The 13,062-nt window shown below is 42.2% G+C and overlaps 1 protein-coding gene across 1 annotated transcript; it reads right to left on the bottom strand.

The window, feature by feature from the left end:
- Nucleotides 1-4,359: 4,359 nt before the first annotated feature.
- On the bottom strand, nucleotides 4,360-12,571 carry LOC142858793 (paired immunoglobulin-like receptor B). The gene is made up of 10 exons (XM_075988568.1): nucleotides 12,556-12,571; nucleotides 11,035-11,316; nucleotides 10,598-10,903; nucleotides 9,364-9,648; nucleotides 8,936-9,241; nucleotides 8,412-8,708; nucleotides 7,448-7,750; nucleotides 7,100-7,150; nucleotides 5,242-5,247; nucleotides 4,360-4,490 (listed from the first exon to the last, which is right to left on the bottom strand). The coding sequence occupies exons 1-10, from the start codon at nucleotides 12,569-12,571 to the stop codon at nucleotides 4,360-4,362; spliced, it is 1,983 nt and encodes a 660-aa protein (XP_075844683.1).
- Nucleotides 12,572-13,062: the final 491 nt, after the last annotated feature.

Raw genomic sequence — 13,062 nt, 5'->3', positions numbered from 1 at the left:
TGACTTTCTTGCTTGCCTGGGCTTGTGGTTTGTAATTGGCAATTTCTTTGTTCCCCTGACTTCTTCATTTCTGTCACAAGAAGCCCCTCCTAATCCCATCTCTGCTTCCAAACCTCCATAGTATATTTTCCCTTTGCTTTTCTATTGGAAACAGTTCCTGGTATGACATTGCAGATTCTGTGTCGTTGCTCTCAGCACTAATGCTCAGGGGATAAAAAGTATCTGACTGCTATATAAGGAATAAGAATATCATTTGCCAACTTTCAAATTGAACCTGGTAAGAATCTCTGTCCTTCCTTGGTATACAATGATGGTAATACCTTTTCCTTCAGGGTTAGTGTGAGAATCAACTAGTGCAGCAACATGGGTGGGTTTATATAAGGATTATTATTCCTGAAAATTTGAATTGGGTTGGGAAAACTGCATTGGTTAGTTTTCATCATCTTTACGTAGTCAAAAGTCACTTTGGAAATAGGGAACCTCAACTGAGAATATTCTTTGATCAGATTACACTGTAGTCATGTCTGTGTGGGCACTTTCTTGATTAATGATGTTAAGAGACATCAGAACCTGATGCTCCTTCTCTCATAGGACAATACATGAAACATAGTCTGGGATTCTTGACATGATCACATCCATTCCATCATCTTAGCATGTAGTTTGCTTACTTAGGTACAGAAGGAGAGTCTATAATTTTATAGATATCAGGTATCTCTTCTGGGTACATCCAGACATTTCCCTTCAGACTCAGTTTGATTTTGCTCATTCCTCCCTTTTCCACTTCAGGCAGAAGTGTCTGGAGTGTTAAGAAGTTTTGATTATGGCTAAAGTTAGGGCAAATATCTGTTCCCTGAGTCAGAGGTAATAGATTCTGTTCATTTTGCAATTAGCAACCTGTTCCCTTAACCATGTTTCATGACTTCCTGTGAACTATTGCTGGGAACAGAGTGTAAAGGGCCGTAGACCATCTTGGACTAGTGGTGTCATGCGTCCCCTTGTACCCTTTACAATTCCCTCCAATGTAGTAACTATCAGAACATCAATTTCTTGAGTTCATTCTAGACATCATGGATCAGAACCAGGACATATCTTGTCCCTCTACGGGCCTGCCAGATTTAGATGGAAGCATGACAGAACCAGGTAGGATTTTTTGATAGGGACAGAGTAAGGTGCTATACCGATGGTGTAGACAAGTGTAGTTAGTATCCTATGTCCTGCTCAGCTGCTAGTTTTGGTGATATATTCCTTTGAATCCAGCAGCTTGGAGGCAGGGGAGGTGGATATCTGTGAGTTTAAGACCAACTAGTTCTTAATAATGAGTTATAGGATAACCAGGGCATTGTAGAGAGACCTTGTCTGAAAAAAAAAACCCAAAGAAACAAAAATCCAAAGAAAAATAAAAAGATCTGCTCAGGGAGAGGGAACTTTGAGTACAGCCTACCAAAATAACTAGACACTCAGGTCTGGAGAATGGAACGTGTAACCTAAGTCATGCTCCAAGGGCAGCAAATCAAGACAAAATAATTAGATAAAACAAATTGTAGGCTAAAACCTCCCATGAACATAGCTGCAAAGTCTAAAAAAAATGTCATTTGTGCACCATGGAAAGACAGTCCTGAAGAACATGTATTCTATGACTTTATATTCATGAGAGTTTGTTAAGTATTCTATAATGCTTACAACCTGATAAACATTTACTAAACATGAATTTTGGACCATATTCTACTATTAGTCATGAGAATGTATTACAAAATGAAGAAAACACCTCTTGAAAAATTAGAACTAACCTAGTCATGAAAATCCTATTCAACATTGAAAATAATACATTTTGATGATGATAACAAGGTTAAAATTGAAAACATACATAATGGAGACTATTTTTGATAAAGAGTTAGCATTTTTCAATGTCATGCAGCCATTCATTCTAGACACGCAAAGGAAACTAGGAACAGAGAACCTCCCAATTCAGAATTATTTCACGTACCCCAAACACCAAATTTAGCATCATACTGGGTTGTGAGAAAGCAGAAATTTTGCATTAAATTCGGAAGAAGGTAACAGAATCTCCTCTCTTCACACATTCTCAGCTTTGTACTTGAAGACTTAGCTAAAACATAAACAAAAGTAAAGTAAAAAAAAACATTTCATTAAAGATAAATGAGAGAGAGAGAAATAAATACTACTATAATTGTTTGAAGATAATATGGTCTTCTATATAGAAATTCTAAATCATTGTTTGATAAGTCATCCTAGCAAGGCGATTCTGGGATGACTGTTTTACTAGCCAATTACTTTAACATATATGAGAAATAAAGCAGTGGAAAATAAATTGAAAAACACATATATTTCATTAATCATTTCACACCCTCACACCTATGATGTTACACTGTTCTTGTGAAGATGTCTTGATGGGGATATTTACAGTGGTTAGAAAATGTCACAGATCAGGACTTTGTGTTAGGAAACGCCTTCAAAGTCCTGCCCACACTAATTTGCCAGATTATCCTTATTCCTTCAGTGTGGTATCATTGCTTTTTAGGAAAAACTCCAAGAAAAAAAATATATATTGAAGACTGAAAGGTTGGAGGGTCGTGGAAAGAGATTTGGGGCATCATAAGCAGAGTGACTATAAATTCTATTTCTGATTTTACAAGTCATTTTTGTTATTAAGGAACCTTCCTTGTTTCTAGTCCAACAGAGAGACCCTACAGCCATAAAGAATGTGGCAATGTATAAATGAAAAATGATACATGAGAGGGAAAGGAAGAAAAATGTACAGAAATGAGTATCCAAGCCAGACAGATGGGACAGCATATTTCCTACTTTGAATATCCAGAAAAGAGTCAGTTCAGTCAGCAAATGTCCACAGAAGGTGGAGGGATGTACATTCATTTGCTGAGGAATGATCTCATCACAACACTCACACCTTCTTCTGTACCCAAAACATATTTGCTCCCTGTAGACTCTGTCACAACAGTTCCTCAATGTGAGAACTGGATTTTTTCTCATATATATATATATATATATATATATATATATATATATATATATATTGAAAAAAATTTCCACCTCCTCCCCACCTTCCATTTCTCCCCCCTCCCCCACTCCAGAAAAACATAGTTATCCTCATTTCATTTTTAAATTGTTTTTATTGCACTAGATATTCTTCTCGGCTCCTCTTCCTTCATCCCCTCTCCCCTCCAACCTTCCCAATGACCCCCATACTCTCAATTTACTCAGGAGATCTTGTCTTTTTCTCCTTCATATGTAGATCCATGTATGTTTCTCTTAGGGTCCTCTTTGTTATCTAGGTTCTCTGGGGTTGTGGACTGTAAGCTGTTTTTTTCTTTGCTTTATGTCTCAAAGCCACTTATGAGTGAGTTCTTATTATATTTGTCTTTCTCGGTCTGGGTTACCTCACTCAGGATTTTTTCTTCTAGATCCATTCACTTGCCTGCAAATTTCACACACTGAACCTCAAAGAAGAGAACATGGGAAGTACACTTGAAAGCATTGGCAGAGGAGACTACTTTCTAAATTTAACCTCAGTAACACAGAACTGACAGAAACAATTAATAAATTAATAAACAATAAATTGAAACTAAGAAGCTTCTGAAAAGCAAAGGACATGGTTAACAAGACAAAACAGCAGTGTAAAAAATGGGAAAAGATCTTAACCAACCCTACATCAGACAGAGGACTGATATTCAAAATATACAAAGAAGTCAAGAAACCGGTTATCAAAAGAACAAATAATCCAATAAAAAAATGGTGTACAGACTAAACAGCGAACTCTCAACAGATGAATCTCAAATGGGCGAAAGTCACTTAAGGAAATGCTCAACATCCTTAGACATCAGAGCAATCCAAATCAAAACAACTCTGAGATTCCATCTTACACCTGTAAGAATGGCTAAGACCAAAAACAGTAATGACAACTTATGCTGGAGAGGATGTGGGGTAAAGGGAACACTCCTCCCTTGCTGGTGGGAGTGCAAACTTGTACAGATGCTTTGGAAATCAGTACTGTGGTTTGTCAGAAAGTTGGAAATAATCTACCTCAAGACCCAGTAACACCACTTTCGGGTATATACCCAAAGGATGCTCAATTATACCACAAGGACATTCTCGACTATGTTCATAGCAGCATTATTCATAATAGGCAGAACCTGGAAGTAACGTAGATACCCCTCAATGGAAAAATGGATAACAAAAATGTGCCACATTTACACAATGTAGTACTACTCAGTGGTAAGAAATGGATTTCTTCTTTTGTTGTTGTTTTTACAGAAAACATGGATCATAAGATTTGTTTCCCAGGCTCTGAAATCTTGAAATGTGCACTTCTTTTTCTTCTGATTACATCTCAGCAGCATGTTGACTCTGTCTCTGGGTGCCCCAAGCCTTAAAGACCAGAAACCCAAGGACTATGAGGATCATGACAGCAAACCCCATCCTGATGACATTCTCCACTGTATGATCCTGGTTTTCTGAGGCGGTGGTTGTAGAAAAAGAAATTGCAGAGATTAGTGATGGTCAAAATTCCCTCAAGAGAACTTAACGTTCCCAAGATAAATGAATTTCTATCCAGAGTCCCTACCTTCCCTGGACAGAATTTGGCCCCTGTTTCCAGGGTTTTCAGTTTTAAATCTCTCACCTGTCTTGGGTTTTGACATGTTCTAGAATGCACTAATAGTCTCAGCTGATCCTGAGAACAGAAGAGTATGATGTGGGTGTGCTTAAGAGAGCTGAGGGTTTCTTTTGCGTTCCACTTTTTAATTTAATGTAAATATCCATCATTCTCATTCTATAAACTAATGAGTTTCTGGAATGAATCTTTCCCTTGACATAGCTGCATTCCCTCATATTCTTATTAGTTCATTCACTGTCCCTGTGAAAACACCAATGAAAACAGAAAATTCAAAGTAGAATACATTGTTAAGACATCACTGGTATTGATCCTGAGTCACTGCACCAAGCAGCCACAGACGATTCTGAGTATGTTTTCTCTGGTGAACTCAACAGAGATTATCTGACATACATCCTCAGTTTTGGATGATTTCCCAAATGTATGTTTTTGTTGAGTGTTTGTTATTGTTATACTTAGATGCTCCCATCTCTCCTTTGATCTGAATATTACTCTGATCTCTTATGAGTACCCAGGGACCTTATAGGGTTGAGTGAGAAGAAACTTCCTTATATTCTCAGAGATTAGATATGGTTTCTTCTAAGGTTGATAACCTGTGTCTTGGTGTTAAAGTTCCTGAGATGTTCGTCCCCACATCAGACCAAGAAATTACAAATAGGAGCACACCTTTTTGGTGTATATTGATCACCTTGTGTTTTTCATTTTTCTTTGAGTAATGTAGAATCAAGGTGTAGAGAAGAATTATGTAGACTGCTTTGCAGTCCTTGATCTCAAAAGTGTGATGTGTGTGTGTGTATGTTTGTGTGTGTGAACTAGGAAAGAGTATACATGGCAAGTCACTAGGTTTACAGGATTACATGACTGTCTCACACTAAGCATAGCTCTCAAGACTGACATTTCTAATCCTAACTTTTGTAATATTTACAAGTAGTAGATATTAAGACAAATGGGACTGGCTGCAGCATGAGGAGAGAGTGGTACAGATCTCTCACCACTTTAGGAGATTCCAGGGTCCGTAGTGGAGGGGCCATGCATGTCCTAATCCCAAAGCTTCTCTTGGTCAGATCAACACACCAAGGGCATGTGGGAGATATTCTTAGCTGTCAACCTTCAAAGAATGTAGAGCCCATACAGTCTCAGGACCCCTATTTCACCATGTAGGGAAAAGTTGTAGATTTTACAAAGCAATAGGTTGTGATTGAGACTGCTGGATTTTATTTTGCTTAATATGATAATTGCTATGTTCAGGTGTTCATTATGAATTCTTTCGGGTAGGGTTGAGCTGGAGATGTGAATCTGTTTTGATAGAATGAGTATATAGCAAGGCAAGATTAATGCTTATTACAAGAAGACTACCTCTACCTCTTCCTCTGGAGACTCTGTGAGCCATGGATGCATTGAGAGTAAGGGTTGTAAATACTGATAAGTGGTGGGTGATGAACAAAGGTCAGCACTGTGGGCTGGTTTCTGCTTAGTATCCTACATCTGTCTGTGGCCTCTCAAGATGCTCCTTTAGACTGCCTTAAACCTTCTGGATTCCATTAGGAAGGACTGTAATAAGAATTCCTAGAAATATCCATGTGGTCCTCTATCATGATGTTGATAAATACCAATCTGGCTGACCCTCTACATCATATGTAACCCAATCCTAGCCAACAATTGCTCTACATGGAGGATGCTGAGATACCCCTTCAGTTCAGAAAAAATCTGCATCACCTCACCTGGGACCATGAATTTTACATGAGCACTGGCAAAATACAGCATATAGAGAGATGCATTGAGGTATTCAGAGAACCTTTAGATTCTCCTGAGAGTAGAGGTCACAGAACTCATGGAGAATACTAGAACTATGTCCCATGATCTAGAAGAAGGAGTCTGAATGCCCTGCTATAGCCCAGTGCCTCACTCTTGCACAAATTACAACCACTAGGGGACTATGGGACAGATCCACTGCAGAGTCTGGAGGATTCTTTTGTAATGAGAAGTAACAGCCAAGGCCAGTACTGAAAGAAACTTAGGTATGGGCCACACTTATTCCTTTTTTATGCAGAGAAGTAGCTATCCAGAAAAAGAATATTTCAATTCTGTATCTTCAGAAGCAGTTATTTCAATTTCACAACTTGCTATTGTCCATTAGTGTTCCATATTCCAACAATTTTGTAGCCTTCTGGGGCCTGACTTCATGCAGTAGAGAGGTTTGTTCTCAGAACCATATTGGCAGGATGGGAAGATGAATGTCTGGGTTCCCTGTTTTCCTAACTATCTGCCTGGACCTAAACATATTTCTCTGGATTCCACCTTCTGTAGCACAACTAAAGCCTGAGCCTCTGGGGTCTCTGTTGTGAACTAACAAGCTGAAGTGACAGAGAAATGAAGATTTTACTGGGCTAAGAGTAAGCAAGCTGCCTGGGGGTGGAACATACTTCCTGCTTTTAGGTGCCTGATACTCACCAGCTGTTGGCTTGGGCCTTGAGGGTGGAAGGTTGGAGGGTCGAATGGATCCTAGGAAAAAGAACAAGAGGAGGGTGAGTGTTAGATGCTAACCCAAGTCTTGTCCTCCTCACTGTCCTACATCTGCCCTGTAATCTTCCCAAGATCCTCATGCTGCCTACCTCAAACCTAGATTGAAATAGAGAATGGAGTGGACATTACCTGAAGGACTGAAGTTGGCATCATCTTCTCTGGCAGGGAAAGTGCCTTCAGACTAACCTTTCCCATTGTCCCCTTAATCCCACCCAAGTCAAGGGCTCTCCTAGGGTTTGGATTCTAAGTCACCATGACAATTTAGGGTCACTTCACCTGAGACAGTGAGCTCCACGGGGGCACTGGAGTTTGACAACAGGTAGACAGATGAGTCCCAAGAACCATAGCACCTGTATGTGCCTGAGAGCATTGAGGACACAGCACTCATGTTGAATTCTGCTTGAAACATCCACATTTGGAACTTTGATTTTAGTCTCTTGGTTGGGTGGGCTGCTCCATCCTTCGACAGAATGAAAGTGTCCACCTTGTATGTTGACTGACAGAGTAGGGTCACATTGTCTCCTGAGTATACTGTTGAATTAGGCTTCACTGAGAGGGAAGGAGTGAAAAATAGCTGTCCTAAGGAGAAAAAGGATGATGAAAGGTGATGTGGGAAGGTCATTTGTCAATCTGTTGTTTCATTGGTTAATCAATAAAGAAAACTGCTTGGTCTGATAGGTCAGAAAATTAGGTAGGTGGAGTAGACAGAACAGAATGCTGGGAAGAAGGGAAGTGAGCCAGATGCCATGCCGCTCCTCTCCAGGGCAGACGCGATGAAGCTCCAGCCCAAGATGGACATACACTAGAATCCTTTCCGGTAAGCCACCATTTCATGGTGCTACACAGATTATTACAAATGGGTTGTCAAGATGTGAGAGTTAGTTAAAAAGAGGATAGATATAATGGGCCAGGCAGTGTTTAAATGAATACAGTTTGTGTGTTGTTATTTCGGGGCATAAGCTAGCCAGGCGACCGGGAGCTGGGTGGCAGGAACGCAGCCCACAGCTCCATCAACAGAAAGGCTACCTTTAATGTTCTGAGATGACACATAACCTGTATCTGTCCTCAACACCTGGAACTCCATCTTTGTTCTCTACCTGAGCCATTCTCCTGCTCTGCTGTCTCTGCATTTGTTCCCAAATAAGATCCCTATCCCTCATCCCAGCCACCACCTCCTAAAATTCCCCCTGAGAACTCATGCTGAACCTAGGTGCTTGATAGTATCTATTTAGTTCCTTACCTGCGATCAGGATATCCAGGGGATCACTGGAGGCTGACCACTCAGAGGAGAGGTTGTGAGCACCATAGCATCTGTATTGGCCTCCGGTAGAGCTGCTGACAGATCCCAGTGGGAAGTTTGCCAAGGAGAAGTCAGCCTGGCTCCGCCGGACATAGTGCTGTGTGAGGTTGTCTTTCCCTACCTTGTACAGAGCAAATCTATCATAGTTGATGTCAGACCAACACTGCAGGGTGAGGTTTTTTCCAGGGTCCTGGATATGGCCTTGGTGAGTCAGCAGAGAGGGCTTCTTGGACAGGCCTAGAGAGGAGGTGACAGACTATGGACTGGGGATCTAGCTTTTAGCAAACACCTATCCCCTCTCATCCTGTCCTACACATGTCACTGCTTCTTCCCAGCTGTCAGGATCTGGATCCGTCACTTGGCTCTTTCTTTTATACTTTTTCCCTGCAACTACTCAGCAGGACAGATCCATGGCAAGGGGCTAGGCTGTCAAAAATATTTGGTCAATGATGGGTCTGACTCACCAGAGATGTGTATTTCCAGGGGGTCACTTGGTACTGACCACATCTGTGGAGCTTGTTTGTAGTAACCATAACATCGGAATGTCCCTTTATGATCTGGAGTTATATGATCTATAGAGAAATAGGCTTGATACTGCCTAATACTGTGTATGTACTGTGAGTTCATGGAGCTGAGGAATTTCTGATCTTCCTTGGTGAGAATGAGCTTGTCATATCTTTTCCATGAAATACATTGGAGAGTGATATTCCTTCCTGAAGTCGCCATAGGGCTGGGCAGTGCTGACAGCCTGGGTTTACCCTTGTGGATTCCTAGGACAGAATGAGCAGCCTGTTATATGGGCCCACACAGCCACAGTGCTCTCCAGGGCTAGACAGTGGGAGGGGAATACTGAGAGCAGAGCTTCGGGCTGAAACCCTGCCTGTCCCCTCACCTGTCACCACCAGTTCCAGGGTGTCACTGCGCTCTGACCAACCACCCAAACTGTAGCAGTAACAGCGATATTGCCCCACATGTTGCCTTGTTACATAAGGGATGGAGAACTTGGCATTGTTCTCAGTTTCCTCTGGGGTCTGTGTACCCCATGGTTTCTGACTTCCTTCTTTATGCAGAATATATATTTCTGTATCCATGGTCCCCTGACAAGAGATAGTCACTGTACTTCCACTTGCAATCACAGAGCCTGGCTCAGCCTTGATGGTGGGTTTGTGGAGGGCCCCTGCAAGGAAGTAGGAAAGAAGCAGATGAGTTTGTCTGAAAGCGGCACTTAGAAAGTCACATTGTGGATGACCCTTTTTTTCCTTTTAATTTATTCTTCTCTCATACAATACATCCTAATAGTAGTAGCCTTACCTCTTCCCTCTCCCAGATATCCACTGCACCTCTGTTTCCCTTAAGAAAACACAGGTTTCCCAGGGATATTATTCCAACAAGGAATGTAAAAGCATGCAATAAGAATAGGCACATATTCTTATATCAATGCTGGACAAGGCAACCCAGAAAAAGAAGAAAAAAGCATCCCACATGCAGACAAGAGTCAGAGACAGCCCCACTCCTATTGTTATGAGTCTAAAATAATCCCCAAGCTAGCCAGGCAGTGGTGGTGCATGCATGTAATTCCAGCACTCAGGAAAATAACACAGGCAGATTTCTGGAAGTTCAATGCCAGCCTGGTCTACACAGGCAGTTACAGGACATAAGGAGCTACACAGAATAAAACAAAACACCTAAGGTAAACAACCACAGCATGTGTGCAGAGGGCCTAGAGCAGACTCATGTGATCTCCATGGTTGTTCTTTCAGTCTCTGTGAGCTCTCATGCTTCCTGCATGGTTGATTGTGTAGACCATGTTCACCTAATCCCCTAAGGGCTCTGACTTCTACAGTCTTTCCTCCCTCTCATCAGTGGGTTCCTTGAGCTCTTGTGGTTGGTACTTGAGCTGAGCCAAAATGCCAGAAGGTTCCATGAAGATTCTTTTCTGTCCTGGACCTGCAGGGCTTTTGCTGTCACTGTCTGCCTTGGATTCTGCATCTTGGGTCCCACTGCCTCCCTTACTCTGTGTCAATGGGCTCAGGAGTCCTGGCTCCTCACGTACAGTACACACCAAGACCTCTCTGAGCACCTCTATCATTCCAACATCATTCTAGGGGAAGTCTTGGATTCCTCACCTGAAAACAGGAGCTCCAGGGGGTCACTAGGTTCTGACCACACCAGTGGGCTGTTCTTGTTAAAGCTGTAGCATCTGAATGTCCACTTTTGACTGGAGGTCACAGGGCCCACAGAGAACAGGGCCTGAAACTGCCTAGTAGAGTTTTTATACTGTGAGTTCAGCATCCTGGAAAGCTTCTTTTGTCCTTCCTTAATCAGAACAAACCTGTCATATTGCTCCTTTGAGGCACATTGGAGGGTGACATTTCTTCCTTCAGCCACTGCAGGACCAGGCAGGGCTAACAGACTGGGTTTCCTGTAGACTCCTAGGAGAGAAAGTGGAATCAATTAAATGTTCTCAAGGGCTCGTCTTTCACGGTGTTGGAGAAAGTTCTTTTGAACAAATTCACTTCTTTACCATCAAGCCCAAGGCTGTGGACCTTGTGTGTCCTCTCACCTGTAACCACCAGCTTCAGGGGTTCACTGTGTTCTGACCATCCATCACGTGTCTGATACTGGCAACTATATCGTCCTGCATGATGATATTCTATGTTTGAGATGGTGAATTCAGCCTTGTCAATAGAATTCTGTAGAATCTCTGTGGGACTTAAATATTTATATCCATCTTTATACAGACTGTACACTTTGGCTCCTGTTGGCTCACACACGATAGTCACTGTAGCCTTCTCAGATACAACAGAGTCTGGCTGTATTCTGAGGATAGGTTTAGGGAGAGTCCCTGTAAGGAAATGAACAGCTATGACCGAGGAGAGTCATCCTCAGATTTCATGCCCCCACCCCAATACTCCAGCCATCCCCAGGTTTAGCACACCTATGTCATTTTCTAGCCTCACTGCCCAGCATGGCTCCAGGAATGATGAGAAGCAAAGGTCAGAGCATTTGCATACACTCACCTGCCAGCACTTGGGTCCCTAGGCCCAGAGTCAGTCCTGAAAGAGAGTGCCCTGTGAGAGACTGTGGGACAGCATCAGTCTTAGACCAAGTTATCCCCTCCCCATCTCCACATCTCACCCACACAGAGCAGGAATGTGAAGGTCATGGCATCTCCTCCTGGAAGCTGCAACTGTGTTTATGAGCAGAGGTACGGGAGACTGCCTGGAGAGACAGGAAACACAGGGTGTGGCCTCTGGAGGCAGGTACTCCGCATGACATGGTTGTATTGGCACAACCCCACAGGAAGGGGAACTGCCTTCTTCAGGCTCTGACTTTCTCAAGGCTGGGATTAGGTCAGGTAGTAGACTGTGAAATCAGTTCTTTGATGGATGAGGTTTCTATAATCCAATCAGTGTTTCCCCCATTCTGTCCTCATCTTTGGAACTGTATGAAGATTACATGTAAGAAACACATGAATGGTCAGGCAGTGGTGGCACTTATCTTTAATTCCAGCACTCGGGAGGCAGAGGCAGGTAGATCTCTAAATTCGAGGTCAGCCTGGTCTACAAAGTGAGCTACAGGACGTCAGGATTGTTTCACAGAGAAACCCTGTCTTGTAAAAACAAAAACAATACATGTATGAACATTACACATATGAAATACAAATTGACATGTGGTTTTGCTTTATTCCTCTTTATATTTGTATGTGAAATAATCTTCATATTTACAATGTTTGAAGGTTCTGTGAAGGGTCTCTCTGTGTACATCTGCATGGAATTTATTTTATAATCCTCTTCCTCATAGTCTCATGTTCTGAATTTCAAATGTGTACTACTATTTCGTTGTTCGTTTCCTATGTGTGCCATTTTCATTACAACTTTTAAAGTACATCTATTCATTTACGCTTCTTTATTTAGATACATTTATTTAATAATAATAATTACACTTATTTTCTTCATTATGTGTGTACATTCACATGTGTCACAGCACACTCATCGAGGTCAGAGGACAACTACTGGAGGCAGTTTTCTCCTTTTATCACATGGATACGAGTCAGGGCTGAAGGTTGACAATAGACACTTACTTATACACTGGTCCATGTCACTAGCCCAGTGTTAACAATCTTCAAAATCACTTTCCTTAGTCCTTCCACATCAGGCAAAGAAAATGCATTGGGTTCCAGGGGTCCTGGGCCAAGTAAGGTCCTAGCTTTATTTGACTTTTTTGGAAAGCAGGCTTAGGTGTAGCCACCCTTCCTCCTCCTCCTCCTCCTCCTCCTCCTCCTCCTCCTCCTCCTCCTCCTCCTCCTCCTCCTCTTGAGTGTACTAAGGTTTTCTTTATTTTTTTTCTTTTTTTTTATTGATAAAAGAATAAAGAAAAAAAAAACAAATTTCCACCTCCTCCCAGCCTCCCCTTTCCCTCCCCCTCCTCCCACTCTTCTCCCCCTCCTCCCACCCCTCTCCCCTTCCCCCCACTCCTCTCCCCCTCTCTCTCCAGTCCAAAAAGCAGTCAGGGTTCCCTGCCCTGTGGTAAGTCCTAGGTCCTCCCCCCTCCGTCCATATCTAGGAAGGTGAACATCCAAACTGGCTAG

The sequence above is a fragment of the Microtus pennsylvanicus genome, chromosome 1, assembly GCF_037038515.1.
Source record: "Microtus pennsylvanicus isolate mMicPen1 chromosome 1, mMicPen1.hap1, whole genome shotgun sequence".
Taxonomy (NCBI): Eukaryota; Metazoa; Chordata; class Mammalia; order Rodentia; family Cricetidae; genus Microtus; species Microtus pennsylvanicus.
This window is presented reverse-complemented; position numbering and strand designations above follow the sequence as displayed.

Coding starts and splice junctions, on each gene's coding strand:
- LOC142858793 (XM_075988568.1), bottom strand. Junction 9,649..10,597: donor CCTGGAGCTCCTGTTTTCAG/GTGAGGAATCCA, acceptor ACTTCCTTGCAG/GGGCCCTCCACAAACCCACC. Junction 7,151..7,447: donor CGTGGAGCTCACTGTCTCAG/GTGAAGTGACCC, acceptor TCTTTTTCCTAG/GATCCATTCGACCCTCCAAC.